Below are 20,893 nucleotides of genomic sequence, written 5' to 3' on the forward strand. Positions count from 1 at the left end.
TTCTGTAATTGGAAAAGTTGATAATTGCAAAATTGTTTCGATACCATAGAAGTGTAATTAATTTCGGTCGAGTTGCAAGCATTTAATACGAACGAATCTAACGGAATTTATCGATTGGTGTACAAAAATGTCTGATATCCGCGTCACGTGTTACCATTCGCTCACAATAAACGCCGCATTGTTTTCAGAAGTAATCGCGGGCTCATTGTCTCAGCATCCTCCAACAACGACGGATAATTCGCGATGTCGTTACTATGAGATCCATAGACTCGAAACTTCCTTATACCTGACAGTTTTTTTCACGAAATCATTCGATCACGTGTTGTTCGTAAAGAAGGCTGAAGCGATTTCGATAAAACGGTGGAAGAAGTAGCGAAGAACTTGATTCTGCCAGACAGATCCGCAAGGACGTGCCACGAACGAGGTCAAGGTTAATCGAGCGGAAGAAAGAGAGAGAAGAACGGTGATCGTTTAACCTCGAGAAAAGATCATTCTCGTGTGGTTTGAGAGAAAAAGGACGGTAGCAGAGGAAGCAGCTGTTCGTCTGTGCGGAAGAACGGCACAGGGTTGATAAGAATAGAGGGGTGCGTGGTGAAACGCGACGAGAGGGTGAAGTGAAGGTGTCCCCGTGGGGTGCCAGAGTGAGCACGATAGCACCTCTGGTACCCTCGGCCGTGGGTCCCGAGGGGACGGACGCCATGGCGGCCTCTTCGTCCTCGTCGAGCGGCGAGCAACAGTACTCACTCAGGTGGAACGATTTCCACTCGAGCATCCTCAGCTCATTTCGTCATCTCAGGGATGAGGAGGATTTCGTGGATGTGACCCTGGCATGCGACAGTAGCAGCTTCACCGCGCACAAGGTCGTCCTCTCTGCGTGCAGCCCTTACTTCCGCAGGCTTCTCAAGGTTAGTGCTTTTTTTTCCCCCTATCATTTACCATCGATTTTTCCTTTCTATCGAATGCATCGGTATCTTCATCGGTGAAGGTATCAGAGAAAATGAAATTGCTCTCGCGTTCTTGAAGGTGAAATATTTCACCCCATCGGCAATTTCAACGTTCAATTGTTTAATTATCGCGCGAACCGTACGTGTACCGTGGAAATTTCCAAATTGGCACGAGGTGAAATCGATCGAGCGGCTTTCACGTGAAAAATTCGTTGCCGGTTCACCGTGCACCGGAATCGGCACGAAACGGTCGTTTCGTAATTTGCGCAAATTATATTTTATTATATCTTGCTCTATCTGCGTCATTGTGACACATGAATTATTCGGAGCACCTATTCGCGAACAGGGCTTTTGTGTTTTGAAGTTGACTGATCGTGAAAACGACATTTTCAATCCTTCGCGTGTGGGTGTTTTGACGCAAATTATATCGTGGCTATTAAGAATAGACACTTTTTTTCTACGTTGAACAAATGACGGTGACAATGTTGCGAGGAATCTTCAATTTCCAGAAAAACAGATACAATATTTGCGAAGCGCAGTAAGAGGCACGCACGTACAACGTGACTGGTACGAAGTACAAGCATTATTTTCTCAATTACAATGACATAATTGCCATTGTCTTATCGTAATGGCAAAAGAAACGGTGAAAAAAGCAATTGCTCTTTTAGCGGACGTTAACGACTCGAGTACACGTCAATTTGTCGAATTTCCTTCAATTTATCCTCGAAATCTAACAGGGAAAGAGACCAATTTATGCTGTCGATTAGAGTATGAAATTCGGTCGGACATTGTTTGCAGTTGTGCCAAGAACGGAAGAGCCCAATTATGAGTTCGCCGTGGTACGAAGAATCCAGAAAGAACTTCCGGTTTAATTTACATAATAACGTGCCGTCAAAGTCGTTCGACCCAACTCGAATCCTTCTTGCCGAGCAAAGGGACTATCGATCACCTGGATGCGTCGTCGCGATGTCAACCGTGTCCACCTATCCCGCGTGGAAGCCGTTCCCTCCACTTCTTCTTTGATTGATACTTTCATCGCTGCCTCTCGACGAGGTTTCCTTCTGCCATGTCAAACGATTCGTCAAAGATCGTAAAATTCAAGTACCGTTTGCTAGTTTTTCAACAATTTTATTTAAATTCTTTCACGCCTTGATGCTGGCGTTCAGCAAGGAACCGACATCGAAGAGGCGTTCGACTTTCTAATTGACGCGTACCGCTAATTGATTTTAAGTGTCGAGAGCTGTACTAGCCGATCTAGACTGGCGTTAATAAAATCGGACGGATTTGTTCTCCGTTGCTTGTGCGTCACGACGCCACGAAGACGACCGGCATACGGCTCGTCGCGATGGCGCTTCGTTTAAATATAAGTCACGCGGACGACGTAATAAAAAGCACGAGTTGCGCGGTCACGAAGGTGGGGCCTTTTCTGCTCGTTAATATATCACCATTATACTTTCACCGGCGTCCTAGAAGCGCTGGAACGTTTATTTAATGATCGCGGTCGCCTTGCTGATTATCATCATAGTATTCCGTCTCAAAGCGTCGCGGACTTTATAACACACGGGAGAGAGGCATACCAGTAATTAACGCTCCATTTACTTGCATTCGAGGTTGATTGTTCGTTTAACTTAAAATTATTCAAATCTCCAATTTGCAGGTAAACGTTGAACGCTGCAATTAACGAGGATTAATAGCGTTCGCGTTGCCACTTTTTTCCTTTGCGGAAATATTTCTCTTCGATATCAATCCGCGTGGATACAGCGATAACGAAGCTGACCGGAACACCTGACAACCGTGCACCCATTTTGATTTATGCGTTAGCGCAGAGCCGTGCTACGATTTACGATAGAGACCATTCGTTTGATTATCGGCCGGCAGTCGATGACGAATCACTGAGCTATCGACTGCGTCCGCAATGATATTTGCCAAAACACGATCGGCTGCTGTGCGCGTCTACTATTGATCATAAATTTCGACCCGTTTTGAAACAGATAATAAATTGCTCGACTATCGCAGTTACAAGTATTCGTTAGAAAAAAAAAAGAATCCACGGATAGAGATCGGTTTTTCTGTTTTGGAAAATCCTGTTCGTTCGATCGATCGATAGAGTAATTCATTTTCCTTTCGCGATCATTTGTAACGATAAATCAATTGTCAGCGTACGATTATTTACGAAACGGTGATACCGAGTTTCGTTTAACTTCGGAAAGGTAGACACTCCGATTGGCGAGGTGTAATTGCAAGGTAAAAGCGCGCGTCGACCGAGAGGATTGGATTAAACCGTGCGTGTAATCGCGTGTCGCTCAGAGCTCCGCGAAATAAGTACAAGGCAATAATAGCGAGTCAGAGTTACGGTAATTTCGAACGTAACCGTCGAGAGTAGATTAATTCCTCTGAAATGGTCATCACGGCTGCTGACCCATTAATGCAGTTATCTCGAATCGTGACAGCGTCTGAAAGGCGTGTCTCTAGTGGATCAGCCGGCTTTCTGATATCCCCAGCTGCCGGTTATGTTATAGAAAAACAGGCTGAACGAGTTCTACGTAGTTTATCGGTGAGTTCTCGGCTTCGATCTACCGTGTAAAATTCATTGATACGAGAAAGAGAACGGGGTAATAGAAGCGGTGATTATCGTCGATATAAATTACACAGGGGTCCCTTTAAAAATGGCTTTTGATTAAAAATCTGGAGATTAGTTCCAGCCTCTAGTGATTTATAAATAGCCTTGATATTGCATAATATCTTTCGTGTCTGACGTCTACGGTGAACTTATAAAATGCAGCAGGGTGCTGTACAACGTGGTTTAATAATATTATTTTGATTTTATTCGCTCGAGAAATACTCTCGGGTCTCCGATGAACATATTAAAGACGTCTGATGTGGGGGGGCTGCTGGTAATGTTGGTTAGAATTAAAGGAAGTCTGTGGCTCGTTATCGTTTTCACGGAATCGTACGCTACACGCGTCCCGGCTATATTAATCGCGAGGGATCGCTCGTGTACACGCATGGTGCGCGCGAACGACCCACGCGTCGCGTGAAAATAATAATGTGAAGGAACGGAGGGACAGAGGCTCGAAAGTGGAGCGACGACAGCGTTATTTCTACGTCGGTCCGAGGAATATCGTCTGAACATAAATTACAAGCAGAGAAGACGCGTTGAAAGTGAATGAATAATCGATGCGATCGATTCGAAACGCTTGTCTCCTCGAAATTGCAGGGGATGGAACGGACCAATTATAGAAGTACAGCGGGGAAACAGCAGCTTGAAAATTTCATTCGAAACGCGTTCGAGGTCGAGAGGTTCGATCTGTTTGCTGAAGAAACATCATGGAACTATGGGAAATATATATCTATATATATTAAAAAGAGGGAAAACAACGTAGACGCCTGACACGTGGTGGCGAGTGCAGGGAACAGAAATCATGCTTGCACAATCCATCCCATCGCATCGTGGTGGCGGGCAAAAGGTGCTCCATATTCTATATTTAAAAGGCGCGCACGCGGGCCAACCGAGATTACCACGTGCGTGTGCGTGAATACGCACGCGCGCCTCTTACCATCTCGTACTCGCTCGGTACTTGCGCTTCGCGTCTCGTGACCGGTCGTATTTAAATTTACCAACGAAACGCGCGGGCTTTTTGCTCGTGTCGTATCGAAGAGACTAGGAGGAGAGATGAAGACGCTGGAAATATACGAGACCGAGGCTCTCGATCCCGTTTGTTTCCGGCCGTGTGATTCGAAACGTGGCTGTAACGAGAACCTTAACGCCGAAGAGGGCCGCAAGCAGCCCGAGGAGAAGGGCGAGAGGACGAGCTAAGAGATCGTGGCTTCTATTTTCTACTCGAACAGCCTCGACGCCTTCGAATCGACGATAATTCCCGGGAAATGCGGATCGCTTCGAAATCCTACAAATAATTTACGAGCCGGTAATGCAGACGAAGAGATTCGTTTTGGGTTAGTCATCATGAAGATTTCACTGTTGTCGAGATCGAGGAGCATTTCGACAATTTGCTGAGAGATCCTTATGAATTTTACAAATTTTATTCTAAAATAGAAGTAGTTAACGACTACTCCGAATAGTTGGGTAATTTTAGTGTAATAGTCAAAGTATAGGTAAAGATTCCACGTGAGATAACCGATAATTAATAGTCAACGATATCTCGAAGGAGCTCGATCACGAATCATTGCATGTTCAAGTTGCTTAGAAAAAAAATCATTCGATGTTTCCAATCCCCCATTGAACGGATACCTTTCGAAAGTCTTTCAGATCGTAGATTAGGATCGTCGAGGATCCTGAATCAAACTGATCGATCGCAATTTCCAGTGGAGCGATCGCTTTTGGAGACGCTCTAATCGCAATACCGAATGTTTTCCTTCGGTCCGCATTATTCTTGGAAATCGCATGATAATAAGCGAGCAACAACAGTATCCAATCAAAGACTTGTTCGCTTCTTCCGCTTTGTGTAACGTCACGGCTGTTTACGATTACATACGTCATGCTTAGCACACCCACGTACGATCGGGCAAAAAGCGAGTCGCATAATGGCAGAGGCGAGTAATGATTCTCACCAGCCAGTGAGTAACGATCCGATGGAAACTTACGACCACACGATCCCCACCTAACATGCTCGAACGTAACCGCATAATTGCACGGTTCAACGTTTCTTCACGAATGCCATCTGTTGTTGAATAGAAAACCCTCTCGTTGCTTATTGCAATCGTTTTCGAAGTAAACCCTTCACGGGTCAATTGGAAAATCACGCTTCTTGCAACATAGCTCTATACAAACGAAGGATTTCTAATTCTCTTCGATTTTAGAATGGTATCGATAGTCATTGGCGTGGCTACGTAAGGATTAAGAGCCTGGCCACCCCCCAAAATATGTGCACTCATCATTCTATGATTCTAAGTTCCTAAGGTTGTAAAATTCTAAGATTCTAAAATTTTAGGATTCAGAAATTTTTAAATTAAAAAATTAAAACACTTGACATTGTTAATAAATCTAAGGTACTGGACCTGCCCTAGAAAAATATCCTAGTTACGCCAATGTTGGGATTAAGAAATCTTCACGGTCTTCAGAATCTTTCCATCCGCAATTTTTTTAATTACTTGATCAGCAGTGACCCCCGTGGTACTTCATAAGAGAACAGCGATCAAATCAACGATCGATTACCACATGTCAAACCACTACGATCTTTTTAAATTTCTTTCGCTACCTAACCGCGTGATATTTTAATTGGTATACTCGTCTCGGGTTCGTTTATTATTTTTCGTTCTTGAAGAACCTGTTCTTCAACTTGTTTCTGCAACACTGTATGTTACCATTCAAAACGATTACTCGATCGAGTTTCTACATGGTTTAAACGAATAAATTGAATATCGGTAAAAAAAGGAAATGATGCGCATTTAATATTCCATGGCAGTTGACAAGTACTTGCTTATAGAAACAAAACGGTTAAATTGCACGTCAATTTATTCTGTAGCCGCGTGTCTGCGTTTTTACGGCGACAATGAACGTGTCGGACGGTCGAGATTCGAGGCGCCCAACATTCAAATAAACGAGACAATGAAATGTGTGATACTGGCACGCACATCTGAACAATGTCGTTTTAAGTTCGCCTCTGATGTAAACGTTCGAAAAACGTTCCATTGATAGAGGCTGTAGATGGGTGCCGGTTGCTTGTAAGAGTAAGAAACGCAAATGGGCCACGCATTAAGAGGGGCCCATGGTGGCGGACACGTGCTTTAATGTATGCGTACGTGCCGGGTAAGTGGTTCCATAGGAACGGCAGTAAAGGAAAACAAGCCACAATTTCATGACGTTGCCTCGGATATACGGCGTCATTTAACCCCTCTAACCCGCGTACTTCCTTCGATGGAGAGGCCGTTAATGGGCCGCGCCTATGGCTCAAACGAGCGTGTGGATTAGAAAGACGATAGAGACCCCTCGGTCTGTCCTAATTTTCTTTCGTTTCTTTTTTTCCCTTCTTCTCCTCCGCTAGCTTCGTGATCCACGTTGCTGGGATTAATTACAAATACGTGAAATAATCCGCTAACGAAGCGCGTTTCTTTCGTCGGTGATCGAACTTAACGTTCACGCGTATCGTAACTGGAATCACGGCAGGTTCGTTAAAACGTCTGGGCTGCATTCAATGACAAATAACTAGAATTTTTCTTTCCGTCGCTGGTAATCGATGGCATTTAACGATTGTAAATTTTATGCGCGACCTTTGCTCCGACGTCGAGCCGGGCAGGCATTAAAAATGAATTAAGAAACGAGATACCAAATATCATATCGGATACTGAGTCTTTCTAGTCGCTTTCCGTGAAACCGTGTAATTAACGATCGAAATATGTTCCTCTACACCGAGGTGGGAGAAACTTCGTGACGCGCAAACGATCGATTCTTAATTATTAGAGTTGGGAGCGTTCGTTAAATAATCGGCTGTTGGAGCACGCGATTTTCAGTGTAATCGTTGGATGGGTTGTTTGAAATTTATGAAATACCAGTAAAATTATCCGGTGTTGCTTAAGTCTCTCGAATTTAGATGATCTTTCGCGATAAAATAAGCCAAAAGTAGAGATTATCGCTTGTTTCCTTTGCCAAATATCAAGTTATCTTCAATACACATGGATGCTATTATTTTTCGCGCTGACTCACGCATAGGATCGGGTTGGCCAAATATAGAGAGCATAATTTCAATAAAGTCACCTCGTCATTAGTACGCAAATAATATATCGAATTATCGTTATAAACATGACGTAACGTGCATTTTATCGAATCATAGTGTCGGTTGGTATGCGAGACCATTGCTGTGCATGCATATTCAATGGATCTTCCCTCGGAAAAAAAAAAAGTAATATTCCATACTTGTGTCTTATTTCTGGACGACGAATCATCCATTCGGTTCTTTTCCAAATTGCATTAAATGTTTTGATACTTCTTTCGCACTTAAGATACCATTTAAAATAAATCTCCATATCGAAGACAGAATTTTTGTCGGAAATTCCTGGTACCAGCGGCTAATTCACGCGATTCGACGCAGTGTATCAAAGCAATCCGAGCGACTAGGAGGAAAATTTTTCCCGAAGAAGCGACTCGTAGACGCGTCAAATTTAGACAGCCGTAGTACATCTGTCGACTATAATATCCATTGACTCCTGTCCCCGTAAGTACCTAACACTGACACGAGTTGGTGTAATTCGTACGTACGTGTGCGTGCACACAGAATATGCGTGTTGCCGCAGCTCTTGGGTCTTAAAATAAGACCGGCCACCGCACCGTAATAAATTCTCAGTGCGCCTCTTTCCTCGCACGTATCGCGCCCGCGTGTCTCTTGAAGTGTCAGCCGAATTCAGCGGGGGGAATGAGCGTTTCGAGGTGTTGGCGGAGGAGGAAAAAGAAGCGAAAAATAAAAAAAAAAAATGGAGTGAAAAGAATAAAGTGAGTCACCGAGGGATTGGGAAGAGGAAGGAGAACACCCTGTTCCTTCGAGTGCGCACCAAAGGCACGCGCGTTACTTATAAATGTGCTCGCCAGAAGATGTTGCTATATATGTTAACGATGTAATTCAAGAATTCAGCTCCCGACACACGACGCCACCGCGACACAAGCGGCCAACGAAATCCGGAGAAAGCTGACTTGAAACATGGCTCTCTATATTAGCTCTCGTATATGATAGGTTTTTTTAAGTGAACTGATAAAGAGACAGGAAATTAAAAGTTTCGAAACAAGCTTGATTATGTTTTGAAAGACGACAAATTTAATTTTTATCGGGATCAACTTGTCACCGCGTCTCCGTCCGCTTTTCCCTGTATTATCATTATCATTACCGGATACCTGGACGCTTTTGTTTCGGAGGTTCCTTTGTTGCTGGTGATTCGCGACAGGTCCTGATAACAACTAGCTCTGATAAGAAACATGTACACGCCAGGTGATCGTAGCCCTCGTGGAACTAAATTGTAGCCTGCAATTATCATCAGCTAACAAACAGCCCCTTTGTTCCCGGTTTTCTTTCGTCACTGAGTCACTGCTTTAACAAAACACCGGTTCTTTTTTTACCGCGAAGTGACATCCTTCCAAGCGGTCGTAACACCGACTTCCCAGGGTACTCGTCCCTGCTCTTCGCGACAGTATTAATATTTCTTATTTCACGAGAGTCTGTTTCCGCGAAAATCCTGCCTGTTAACCGTCAGTTCCCTTCTTCGTGCATTCTGCCAATACTTTCTGGAAATACTGAACTGAATCATCCTGATTCTCGAGGTGATCTTAATTCTTCTTTTCTTTCTGCGGTTCGATCTATTAGACACTGGACCAATTACCCATTCCCTGAGTTTTATTAATCCTTCCATAGTTACTCATCGTTTTTAAATCCAAGAATTTCACCTGAGTCACTTCTCCTAGCATTCATCAATTTATCCTGCCATCTTTCGAGCACCTAGGTATTCGTTTTCCATTCCATCCTGATTATTCATTCGAAAATCCTGTTATCATTGAATCATTTCCTTGCAACATATCTTATCAGGATAACGATTTTACTCCTCAACCTTATAGAAATTCTCGCGTTGCTATAATGCAGATCCATTTCCTCCTATCCAGTCGCGCGTTAAACAATTTTTCTCGATTTCCTTTTCACGCGTGCCATATTTCATCCGCGCCGTAACGATTAAACTCGTACACGTGTAATTACGCTTCGCGTACACCTACGTCGCGTGGACATCGTGTAACGATCCGTTAATAACGTTACCGTTAACCACGCATTAGTGGTCGCCGTGGCTATTTGCATATCGGATCGGTAATTTCCATCTGACGGCGGTCGTAGAACGAGTCGGTGGCCGTGTGTTCCATACGTGAAACACGGACACTGGTGTGTAAGTGACGTATTAAACGCGCGTCTAGGTACCCCTCGCTGGGGGACGGCATCTACGCGCGCCATTACGGAGAACCGTAGCGGTGATTTATCCCTGCTGGTCGAATCGAAAGCGTCCTCTCGTTCCGAAATGGATATATACCTCTCGCGAGTCGCGGCGGCGTGAATTTAAAACGCGCGAAGATCAGCCCGGCAGATAGGTGAAATAACAGTACGTTCCTCTTCTGGCTATCAATTACTCGTTCACTACCAAACGAGACTGCCGTTTGCGGAATATCTAAGCATCGAACGCGTCGAAATATGTATTTCTAAGTCCCCTGTCTACGTGGCGGTGTTACTTTTTTTTTTCTTGTCTTTCCCTCTTGCGTGTAATTCCCGAGACACGTTTGGTATTTCGGAGATCGAGCCATCGGTGATTTAAGTACCGTTGGTGGTGTGCTCGGTTCTTTCAGCAGATTTAATGCGCGGTTACATGGAATTTATTGTACGGATGACAGAGCCGGAATAGCAGTTGCCGCAGAAACTGTGGGAATATCGAGGGATTAGGAATTCGAAAGCGCGGTTTCACAGTTTTTTTTATTTTACCGCCGGTCTTTGGGGATATTCATTTGGAATTTAGCAATATACGAAACATAATTTTGCTTCGAGTGATATGATTAGGATTAGAATAGCGATTGCCATTCATCACCCCTCAAAATCTGTAGCGAAACGATTCTTTTTCGAAAAGATATAAAAATGTGAAACATTCTCATCCTCTGATTCACTTTCCTCGTTTCCATTTCCAGCTTGCAGTTCGATCGATCCCATCAATGTCCGCATTTTATTTCCAGCCTTACAATTCGGCCAGGGATTGCGTCTTCCTGCGGTCGCATTCATATTTGAAAATATCTCGCCTCCCTCCGTCTAAATATACAATTCTTTTCCAATGTGAATTTTGCGGAATGCACGTGGCGACACAGCGGAAGAATACTTATTTTCTTTCCCGCTTCTCGGTTCACGCGCGTATTTTATTTCCGCGCGTTGCACCGGCTCCCCGCCGTCTCTAATAAGCCTTTCGTATTCTCGTTTTTCGTTAATGCGGCGTCTATGCACTCGCATTACGCTTAATGTCGCGCGTCCAGTCGCTCTTAGCCGCGCGCATGCAGCCAGCAAATTATCACCGGTATATTATTGTGCTGCGTGTGCGTATAACGTGCACTCCTCTTTCGACGCTCCTCCTTTCCCTCCTCCTTTTTTACCCGTCTTTTCTTGTCCACGTTTCTGTTTGCTCTGTTTCCGGCGCACGAGTACAGCCGAGCGAAATGACGACGTTCGCGCGTGTACCGAGAGACAGACACATTATACCACCCGTGTATTTTTATCAACGGAAGTGCGTAGTTGTACCCGCGCGCATTCCTGCACAGGCTGCGCCTGGAAAAGCGACGCAGAACCAGGAGAAGGGAGCGTGAAACACGCAGAGAGTACGTGTATTTTCTTGTTTCCCGCCATTGTCATCGTCGATCGAGGACAGTGACAGAGCTGTGGCGTGTCTGTTCGAAATTTGGACACTATTATATTTTCCCTTCGAAATTGGAAATAGAACCGTTTCTATTTCCCAAAACTAATGGATCATCAAAGGGGAGAGGGAAATCGGGAGAACGATTTAGGTTTGTTCAGGGGGTGAAAAGACTCGAGAGGGTAACTAACGGGCAAAGTTTGATCGATATCCAACCTCCTCCCTGTTATTTCATGATTTGACTGCTTCGAAGCTTAAAAACATGCGTCAGTAAAACATCAACTATCCAGATAAGCAGATAAGGGTGTGGTGTGTGTACACACGGAGCGAACCACTTGCCCGTGTATTTGCTCGCACGGCGGCAGGCCGTGTATGCAGCCGGGGCTCCGGGAACGACGGACGGATATGTTTCGCGAAGCCATGACAGCTGCACATTCACTGCATAACCGGATCAGAAACCATGCAATCGTATCTACTTTTCTACTTACGCTTTAGTTGGGGTGCTTCGCCTACATGCGATCACGGCGAGGCGCGATTACAAGAACTTTCTTCTTTAAAACCCCTCATTGGCAGGGAGAACTATGAATTTGTTAAATACAAGCTTTCCGTTTGGAGAGCGGCGTATTTGAGAACGAATAAAATAATTTAATTCGCTATGCAAGCATACTGTTAGAGGAGAATCGGTGAAAGAGATCGAAGGAAACAGAGTCGCACGATACGAGTGTGTAGAGGGGAATTTAACGATTCCTCGTGCTCGCAGTAATTCCTCTCATTTTTCCGCGTTGATTCTCATCCGCGAGCGTTTTCAACGGATTCGCTCGCGCGTTAACCGCGCGATGGTAGATACCGCGAAACGTGGGAAACCTCTCGCCCACTTTATTACGACGCTTTGTAGTCACGCTCTCGCGCGGGCAAACACGGATTTTCTACGAATGATTCGCCGTGAGCAACGGCCAGTTTAAACCTCTCTCGTGTATCACCGTTTGCCGGCCATAATTTTCTAGCCACCTGTAAACGATCAGGCTGGAATCCAGAGCGCCCCGCTTTCTAAAAACCGTAAGTAATGCAGGAAGATCGTTTCGATCGATTAAAGAGGCTGTGCTTGGAGAACGTGCAAGGGTTTGAATGTTTCGCGTTTTCTTGCTCGTGATCCGGCTCGGTTCGATAATTGATTAATGGAAATAGAGGAGAACGTGGGGGACAATGAAGGTGAACTGGAAGGAATAAACTAGATAGCGAGGAATGTACCTGAGATAGAACCAATTGCTTACTCGCGACCTGTTTTCAGATCGTCACTTCCGATATGCCAGCTCGATGGGGCTTGATGTGTTTTTAACGAGAATAAAATAATGACCATTTACGGTAATACAGACACTTAAAATAATTACAAGTGCGATTGTATGTTTTTACCAAAAAACTTGCAAAATTTGCACAGATCATTCCAGATCCACCGATGTTAATAAGAGAATCGAGGATGAAAGTTTCATTCCGGAATCGCAATTTTCATTTCACAGCAAATCTCGATGCTCGGATAAAAATAACACAGCTAACGGCTGAACAACGTTGTACTTGGCCGAGGATACGCTTTAATCATCCAGCAACGGGTTGGATACGTACTTTTCCCTGGTTGTTGACGGAATGCGTACGCGAAATATAATTCCCGGCTCGAGGCGGCACGTAGCGCGCGTATTATTACGTGTACGGCATCGACGTGTCTAATTACCTTCGATTCAATTTCGAAATTGCGTTTCTCTTCCTAGCAAGACTTACCTACATATATTCAAGATCCATGAAAAAAAAAAAAATTTTTTTTAAAATAGAATCAGAATAAAAACGAATGATAGATAATTCTCGTTAGAAATTTTTACTGAACGGTCAGAGTCCGGTGTCTACAACGCAGGAGCGTCCATACAATTAATTATTGACCCGTTTTAATCGCGTTAGGTCTAATTAGTGGGGAGGGAGTCCGTCTCAAAGTTGTTAATTAAATTGGTTAATGCGATAAAGGAGTCCATAGCGGAGTTCTCTTCGTTCCCTTTTCTCTTCTCGCCTCTTTCCATCGCCCCTCTCCGTTCGTCGTCGCGTCTCTTTTGTATCCGCTTGCAAAGAACCGTGCACGGATATACCTTTAGCTACCGTGATCATTTCAATTACACCGGGTTACACCGATCGAACCGACGACGCCGTTCCAGCTCGTGAGAAGCCGTCGTCGGGGTTCATAATGGACGCCACGCTCGGCCACTTACGATGTTTACGCGCCACGGTTGCGTCGTAATCCCATTCAGAAAGTTGCTAAAATAAGAATTTCAATCGAGCGTGGTTTATCATAATTCTTCGGGCGCCTGATCGTTTCGCGAAATTAATTGCTTCGCCGGTGTTTACGAAAACCCCATCGCAATTATTATCTTGAAACATATTTTTATGAAACACTTCGCCGTCGTTGCACTATATCTCGGTGTTTGGCAAAAGATCGGTCGCATGAAAAACACTGTTGTAACGACAAATTTTCACACCTATCGTGTTACATCGCTGGTAGCAACTACTTTCACGAAAGATTGAAAAAATAAAACAGTTTCAACTCGATCGATGGCGTCGAATTTCAACCGGTCAATACCGCCAGCCGATGTTACAAAACCGAGAACGATTATAACGGTGCGAACAAGTCGATAGTGGTCTCGGGGTATAATAAATATTCCGTGGCTTCCGTGTTTTAGCGTATGCTCGATTCAAGAACATTGCCTTGAGGGACCTGTTTACGCAGGTATTCTCGTCGAGATTTCGATCGTGTCCACTCTTGATGCTTTCGTATTTTCATCAGGGACACTGGTAGCACGCTTGCATTCTCTCGGAATCACCTATCGCGTCCGTTTCGAAAGGCGGTTATTAATTGTAATTAATATTCATAGCGATAACGACAAGCAGTAATATGTATATTACTCTATGTAGACGAGAAATCGCGTAGCAAACAAGTAAGCGATACGTATGTCCATGTAAATTTTCATCTTCCAACGAGACGATCTACGACGCTTGTAACGCGTTACTACGAGTAGTCAATTTGTAGGCTCGGAAAGAAAAATAATTAAATGAGAGAAAGAGGAGAAGAGGCACAGAGAGTGGTCCGTGAGTCCTTAAAAGCCCGCGCAAGATATCGACGACGTGGATTAAACGTGGCTCGTTATACGTGTCGCGGTGGTAAATCGTCGTTGTAAATCAATTGGCCAGATCTGGTCAGGCTGAACGGTCTGATAAATAGGATTAACTGATTTACATGAACGAGATTCGTTCGGCCGGCATCGATCATAATCAACGCAGCCTGGAAAGGCAGGATCTCGAATTAATTTCCTTCGATGCAGACAGACCGAATCAACGCTTGTTTTCTGCTCTTTTCCTTTCAGGCGAATCCATGCCAGCACCCGATCGTGATCCTGAGGGACGTTGCCTCGTCTGACATGGAGTCGTTGCTGCGTTTCATGTACCACGGCGAGGTTCACGTGGGTCAAGAGCAGCTGGCCGCGTTCCTGAAGACGGCGCAGATGCTGCAGGTTCGAGGATTAGCTGACGTGAACAGCGGAGCTGCCACGGCCAAGATTCCGCCACCGCCATCGTCGGCTGGCAATAATGGTAGCGCACCGGTAAGTCCACCCCTAGATCTTTATTTCAAATCCTTCATTGATACAAGATTGATAATATAGATCCGTTTGGTGTGTCATTACAGGCGACGCCGCGCAATCCTTGGCAAGACAACGGCAGAGGAGACTTAAACGAGGGTGGTTTGAGCCCACCACCGGAGAAGAGACCCAGAAGTTACAGTCCACCCCTGGGCAATCATGTCGAACAAAAGTCGTCAGACCTCCAGGAGTCGCTGTTGGGCCAGGCTCTGGAAGGAGGACCCACGATACACACAGCCTCCACCAACAATGTACAGGTAAAATTGATTGATTCATCGTTTTCGGAAGTGTCCTGTAGGATTAGGTGATAACGGAAAGGAATCTTTGGTGATCCTAGGCACAGTCTACCGGCGAGGATTCGAATTCGATGTCGGACAACGAGGAGGAAATGTCAAACAACGATAGTATCCTGAATTCTGTGAAAACCGAACCAAGCGACATCCCGAATGACTCTATGGAGCATCATCGTAACTCGTTTACTTCGACTTTTTTGGGAATACCAGGTAATTCATTTGAATTCTTTTTAATAATTCATCGTAAATTTATATTCATGTTTGATGACTTTTGCGTCGTTCAACACGTTTAATGAAGAATTCATTGTTCGATAATAACGTTACGATTGTGATTGATAATTACAGGACTGATACCAGGCCCGTCCGGGATCCATGCGGCGAATCAGGATCCGAATTTCGGTAAGTGATCAATGCAACGATTCGATTTCACAGTTTATTACGATTCCGATAGCCCAAACTTAGTATCCTCCCGTCGTTCCCTCAAGACTCTGGTCTCTCGTTGTTGCGTTGAATGCATGGAACTCTCGTACCTCTCACAACCCTGCATTCCCTTGCCCAACTACCCCCTATGAAAAGGAAAAAAGGAATGAAATAAAATAAGGTAACATAGCGAGCAAGAGCCGCGTCTCCGACGGCTCTTCGAGTTCGTTTCCCGGAATAAATATATCGATCTTCCTCGGCATAAGCCAGGCTGCTGTCGCTAGAACAGATCGTTAGGGTTGCCATGCGAGTGCCAAGCTTCGCCGTTTCACTTGATTTCCTTTAACGAGGCTAAACACGTACTAATTGGTCGCTCGATCGGTTGATATGGTGCGAATTCAATCGACTGTTAAAACTGTTTACGGAAAAAAAAGATATGAAAGAGAAAGAGAGAGAAAGAGAAAGAGGGTGGAGGTACGGAAATGGCAATGAAGAAGGACAGAGACAAGAAAAAGGACAAGAAAAAAAAAATCTTGAGATAAAGATTTAAAAAAAAAAGTGAATATAATAAAATGAAATATAAATGTTCATCGATTCGATCGCATAGATATTTGGGGTGAAACGATACACGCAATCAGGGGTGGGAACGGAACAACGTGTGTTGCTCGGACTAGAATATGAAAAACGGAAGTAAATGAAAATGAAAACGAAGGGCTGTGGGAGGACGAAAGAAAAAAAATTGAATAGTGTTTAAGGGATCGTACGAGGTTGGCTGAGGACTGACATTGGCTGGTGGTTCCAGGGCGATGGCAGCCCTCTGGAGGAGACGGTTCAAGCTCGAGTTCCGGTTGGTTGCCGGCCACGTCCTCCACGGGGAACGATCTCGCTGGATCTGGAACTTACCAGAGCGGAGTTCACAACTCGAAAGGTCAGGATCTGTCGTCCCTCCTCCAGCAGCATCATCATCATCACCTCCACGCCACCAGCCAAGCGTCGCAGCAACACGCCCTCAATGCCTTGAACTCACTGAACTCCCTGAACAGCCTGAATACCGAGCAGCTGACGATGATGCATCAGAAACTGCAGAACAATCTGCAAAGTTTGCAACAACAGCAACAGAACGCCACGACGAAGAGCAAAATTCAAGAGAGCATCGCGTTGTTCCATCAGCAAACGTCGCGTCGCTATCAACAGCATCAACACCCTCATCAGACGGACACCATGAACCAGTCTGGTAAACCGAAGTGTCCGGAGTGCGGTAAAATTTATTCGAACAATTCGAACCTGAAGCAACACATCGTGAACGTTCACACGGTTCAGACCGAGTACGTGTCGTGTCACGTGTGTAGCAAGCAATTCAAAACGAAGCAATACCTTCAGATACATCTGTTGTCGATGCACGGAATCAGAAAACGAAAGAGTTATCCATTGTACCAGATGCAGACTCAGATACAACAGCAACAATCCGTGCCGCCTGGCTCGCAGATATCTGGCAGTCAGCAATCGCAACAGTAATACGACACACGCGACGATACGAGAACGAAGGGATGATCGTGTGCACGTGACTTGTGTATTTATTTACGAACGAAAATCGATAAGAAAAACGTGATTTCACCCTGGTCCTAAAGGGGGTGGAAAAGACAAGGTCGACGAAAGTGAATATCAGTATTTGAGAAAACCGAGTCTGACTTCCGGATTGTCGACAGGAAGACGACTATTATATGACCTCGCAATAATCTTTGTAGCAATTGTTGATAAGTTGTAAAATTGTATAGGGAAGTATTTACGAACATTCGATAGATAGATAGTTTGAATTTGTTCGTTCATCTCTACTTCGGAGTTCTCTTGATAGTTAAGGATAAGAGGAGAGAGGTGGCGATAATAGTAGGCAGAGGAGGGTGAAAGGAGGGTGCTGATACGAGGATTGGCCGACCTATTTTCGTATTGTACCGCAGTGCGCAGCCAATCCTTTGGGGGCTGCGATAAGTAAGCTCTCGCGATTGGCCAACAGAGACTTCTTGAAGTTCTCTCGCAGGGAATTCTTATCGGCGTAAAAATAGTGTAGAATAAGAAGATAGAAAGTGGTTCAGCTAAAACTCTATTCACCACCTTATTTCTTTTTTTTTTTCGAGAGTGCAAAAGGAAAACCAGGTCTCCGCGGTAAAAAATACTTAACCGATTAAACTTTCAGCGGAATCGTTTCGTTCGTTCCGTAAATTAGAGCAAAGGAATTATTTTCAAACGAGCTAAATTCTACGATTTGGGACACAATATTCTCGCTTCGTACATCTCTGTAGGCTGCTTTTAAAACATTGACACGCCTGGCTAAAACGAGTAGCTAGCAATGCAACGTGCGCGTTCCATTTGCTCTCTGTCGCTTTCCCGTCTTGACGAACCACATTTCGCTGCATCGCACCGCGTGTGTACCTGTATGAGAGAAGGTGTGCTTTCGTACACACGTGAAAACACACACGTACACACGTCGAATGCCCGCGCACATTTAGGCTCACGGAATTACGAGGCAGAAAGAGATAGACTGGCTTGTATTGATCTCGAGGATTCAACAAACAGCACCTAGTGCCGCCCGCTCCTTCCTCTCCAACTTCACCTTACTCTTCCACCCTCTGCCTTCACCCTCTTTAGTTCGTTCTCCACGTATTCCGCACAATTCGACTCGTCTTCTGGATAGAGTTTGATGAACAACACCCCCCTTCCCAAAGATAGTTTCCAGCCTCCTTGCTGCCGGTTATATAGGTTTCTTGTACTTCAAATTGATTTATTCCAAAGACGAATAAATCTTAATAGAAATTCACTGGAACTAAAGTTTCAAATTAAACTTATACGCTTCGAGAATAGAAAAGATACTATGAATCGTCCGTGGATCTAGTGTCCATCGCTAATGGGGTGTGTGTCGGTCTCGAGCCGGTAAATTCACGTTTTTCAAGGGTGAAAAGAAAGAAAGTTGCACGAAACACGCGATACCCATCCCTACGAGCACGAGCCACGCGATCCTAGCTCACGATCAGCCTATCACCCTCATTGCGAACCCCTGACAAAACAAACCCTGCCGGTTTATCCAATTCCACGGTATTTCCACGAATCTCTTCCATCTCCTGTCCGTGTTACCCAACCCTGACGTTCGCAGTTCCAACGTAATGGAGGTGGATACTCGCATTTGTTCCAGTCACACCCTCCTCTGCCCCTTCTAACCCTTCTTCGTCTTTCTTCCTCGCTCGTACTTTCCGCCTTTCTCTTCGGTTTTTACCTTCACCCTGCCGGTCGGTTTCTTCGTCTTCTTATTTCAAGGCGACCGCATGAAACTGCATCGTCTTTGAAAGCTACCTCCCCAAAGGCTCTTGCAAGAAACCGCCCCGGTTTTCGAGGAGCAAGGGAAAAGAAGTGGTTTATATACTTTTTTTATTTTTACTTTCGATTTTAAATCTTAATTATAAAATGCAGTATTGTCTTCGTTATTCGCTGCCTTATCATTGGTCATCCAATCGGAAATGCCAGCTTACATTCGTAAGATCGGCTCTCGATTCGCTTCACCCCTCCAGATTAGAGTGATCTATCACCCGGATTCGATCCGGATAACTTTGCCGTTCGTTTCGCTCCCGACTCGATTCTTATCACCCTGACGAGTTTCCCTGATAACAACAGCGTGCTCTTTACTAACATTTCTGCTTGTGTACGCAATATCCTCCGCGTATGTAATTTACGAAAAAAACTTTCTTCGATCAAAAAATAAAACGAGGGATGGAAAATGAAAAGTTCGCCGGGACAAAAACGCAATCTGTCTCGAGAACGAAGCAAAAACAAGGACGAGGAGGAACAGGAAATGAGATGGAATATAGGATATTGTGGCCTACTTGGGTGGCGGCGATCAGATACATCGAAGGTTTCGAGGGGGTGGGAGAAGGAAGATGGCTGCTGGTAGAAAGCAGGAAAAGGACCGGGTGAAAGAATAAAAATGGGATTTTATGCGATAAGCAGACCGAACCCGGATCCGACCGTCCGTCGTCGAGTTCAAATGTTTGTCCGCTCGATTCCCTCTTCTACCCCAACGTAGCGTATTTTTTTGTCTTCGCTATTTTTTTCTTTTTCGGCCCACCCACGGTCCACCTTATCCCGATTTCACCATCCTTCTCGTTTCTTGTCTACTTAATGTTCTGGAATCCTCTTTTTCTTCGCTTTCACCCTCGTGGCATGCACGTGCTGGTCGCGCGCGCGTGGGCGCGACCAGCCAACAAGAGGGGTTGCTCGACCCGAAGGGTTCACCGTATATTGCGTCGTCCGGACAAATGACAATTGCAATTCCCTTTCGGAATCTATCGTATTAGTCGTCCGGATCCCCTTAGATTGCAAAACTACCTGTCTTTCTTTTGACATGTTCGCAAAAATCATTCATAATGATACGTGTCTTCTATAATTTCGATTTCTCTCCTCGTGAACTTAAAAAGGAGTTATAAAAACGACTTAGAGAATCATAAATGCTCCCGGCCATAAGGTGTACAATTTTCTACGAGTTACGCGTCCCATAGTCGGCGCGTTTCTCCTCGAAATTGCAAAAGTTTTCGCGTGCCATCGAGAAAAATGACGGGACGAGCGCAGCTGGAGCGTGCGTGTCACATGGCGCCTCGTATCTGAACTTTGTTATTCCGCTCGTGTACGCTCGGTATCGCTCCACGAACGCGTTCTTTCTTTCTTAAGAGGGGCGTTTCATTTTTTCGGTGGAGAAAAACGAGTTTTTTGGGAATTCTTTTCAGCAAAACCACGCAGTATTTTAATTTCATCTTTGGTACATCTTTTCACAATATATTTTTGTACTTAAAAATATTGCATTGTGTTCCTTGTAAATTTGGATGCCGCGTGGGGTGCCTTTTTTGCTGGCGTGCACGATATCAGTTGTTACGATTATCTGATATCAATAAATCCAATGGTATTTTGTTCTGTATACATGTAGTTATCGTTTGAACTGGAAGTAAGAAAAAAAAATTGTTTCTGAGAAAATGGCAACTTGTCAAACTTGGATGATCGATTTTACTCTTAAAATTGGTAATTGTTCTTGCGATAAAAAGAAATATATACAACGTATCACTTTTTCCCTAGTTCAGACGATAAAGGGATGTTTTCTGAACATACAGTTAAAATTTCAAGTCAATCGATTGAATAGTTTTTTAGAAATCATGACCGCCAGTTGTAA

The 20,893-nt window shown here is 44.6% G+C and overlaps 1 protein-coding gene across 14 annotated transcripts in view; it reads left to right on the forward strand.

Moving 5' to 3' along the window:
* LOC114878981 (protein abrupt) overlaps positions 1-20,893 on the forward strand; it is a 56,694-nt gene that overhangs the window by 14,294 nt on the left and 21,507 nt on the right. For 12 of the 14 annotated variants that reach the window (XM_029193403.2, XM_029193409.2, XM_029193411.2 and 9 more), the window contains 5 exons: positions 189-905; positions 14,705-14,941; positions 15,025-15,234; positions 15,315-15,480; positions 15,616-15,669. In XM_029193403.2, the coding sequence (XP_029049236.1) occupies positions 699-905; positions 14,705-14,941; positions 15,025-15,234; positions 15,315-15,480; positions 15,616-15,669 (874 nt within the window). In that variant the 5' untranslated portion in view covers positions 189-698. Of the gene's footprint in view, positions 1-188; positions 906-14,704; positions 14,942-15,024; positions 15,235-15,314; positions 15,481-15,615; positions 15,670-16,492; positions 19,032-20,893 lie in introns of those variants that run through there. The other 2 variants (XM_029193415.2, XM_029193413.2) reach the window with 2 other exon arrangements.

This window comes from Osmia bicornis, chromosome 14 (assembly GCF_907164935.1).
Source record: "Osmia bicornis bicornis chromosome 14, iOsmBic2.1, whole genome shotgun sequence".
Lineage (NCBI taxonomy): Eukaryota > Metazoa > Arthropoda > Insecta > Hymenoptera > Megachilidae > Osmia > Osmia bicornis.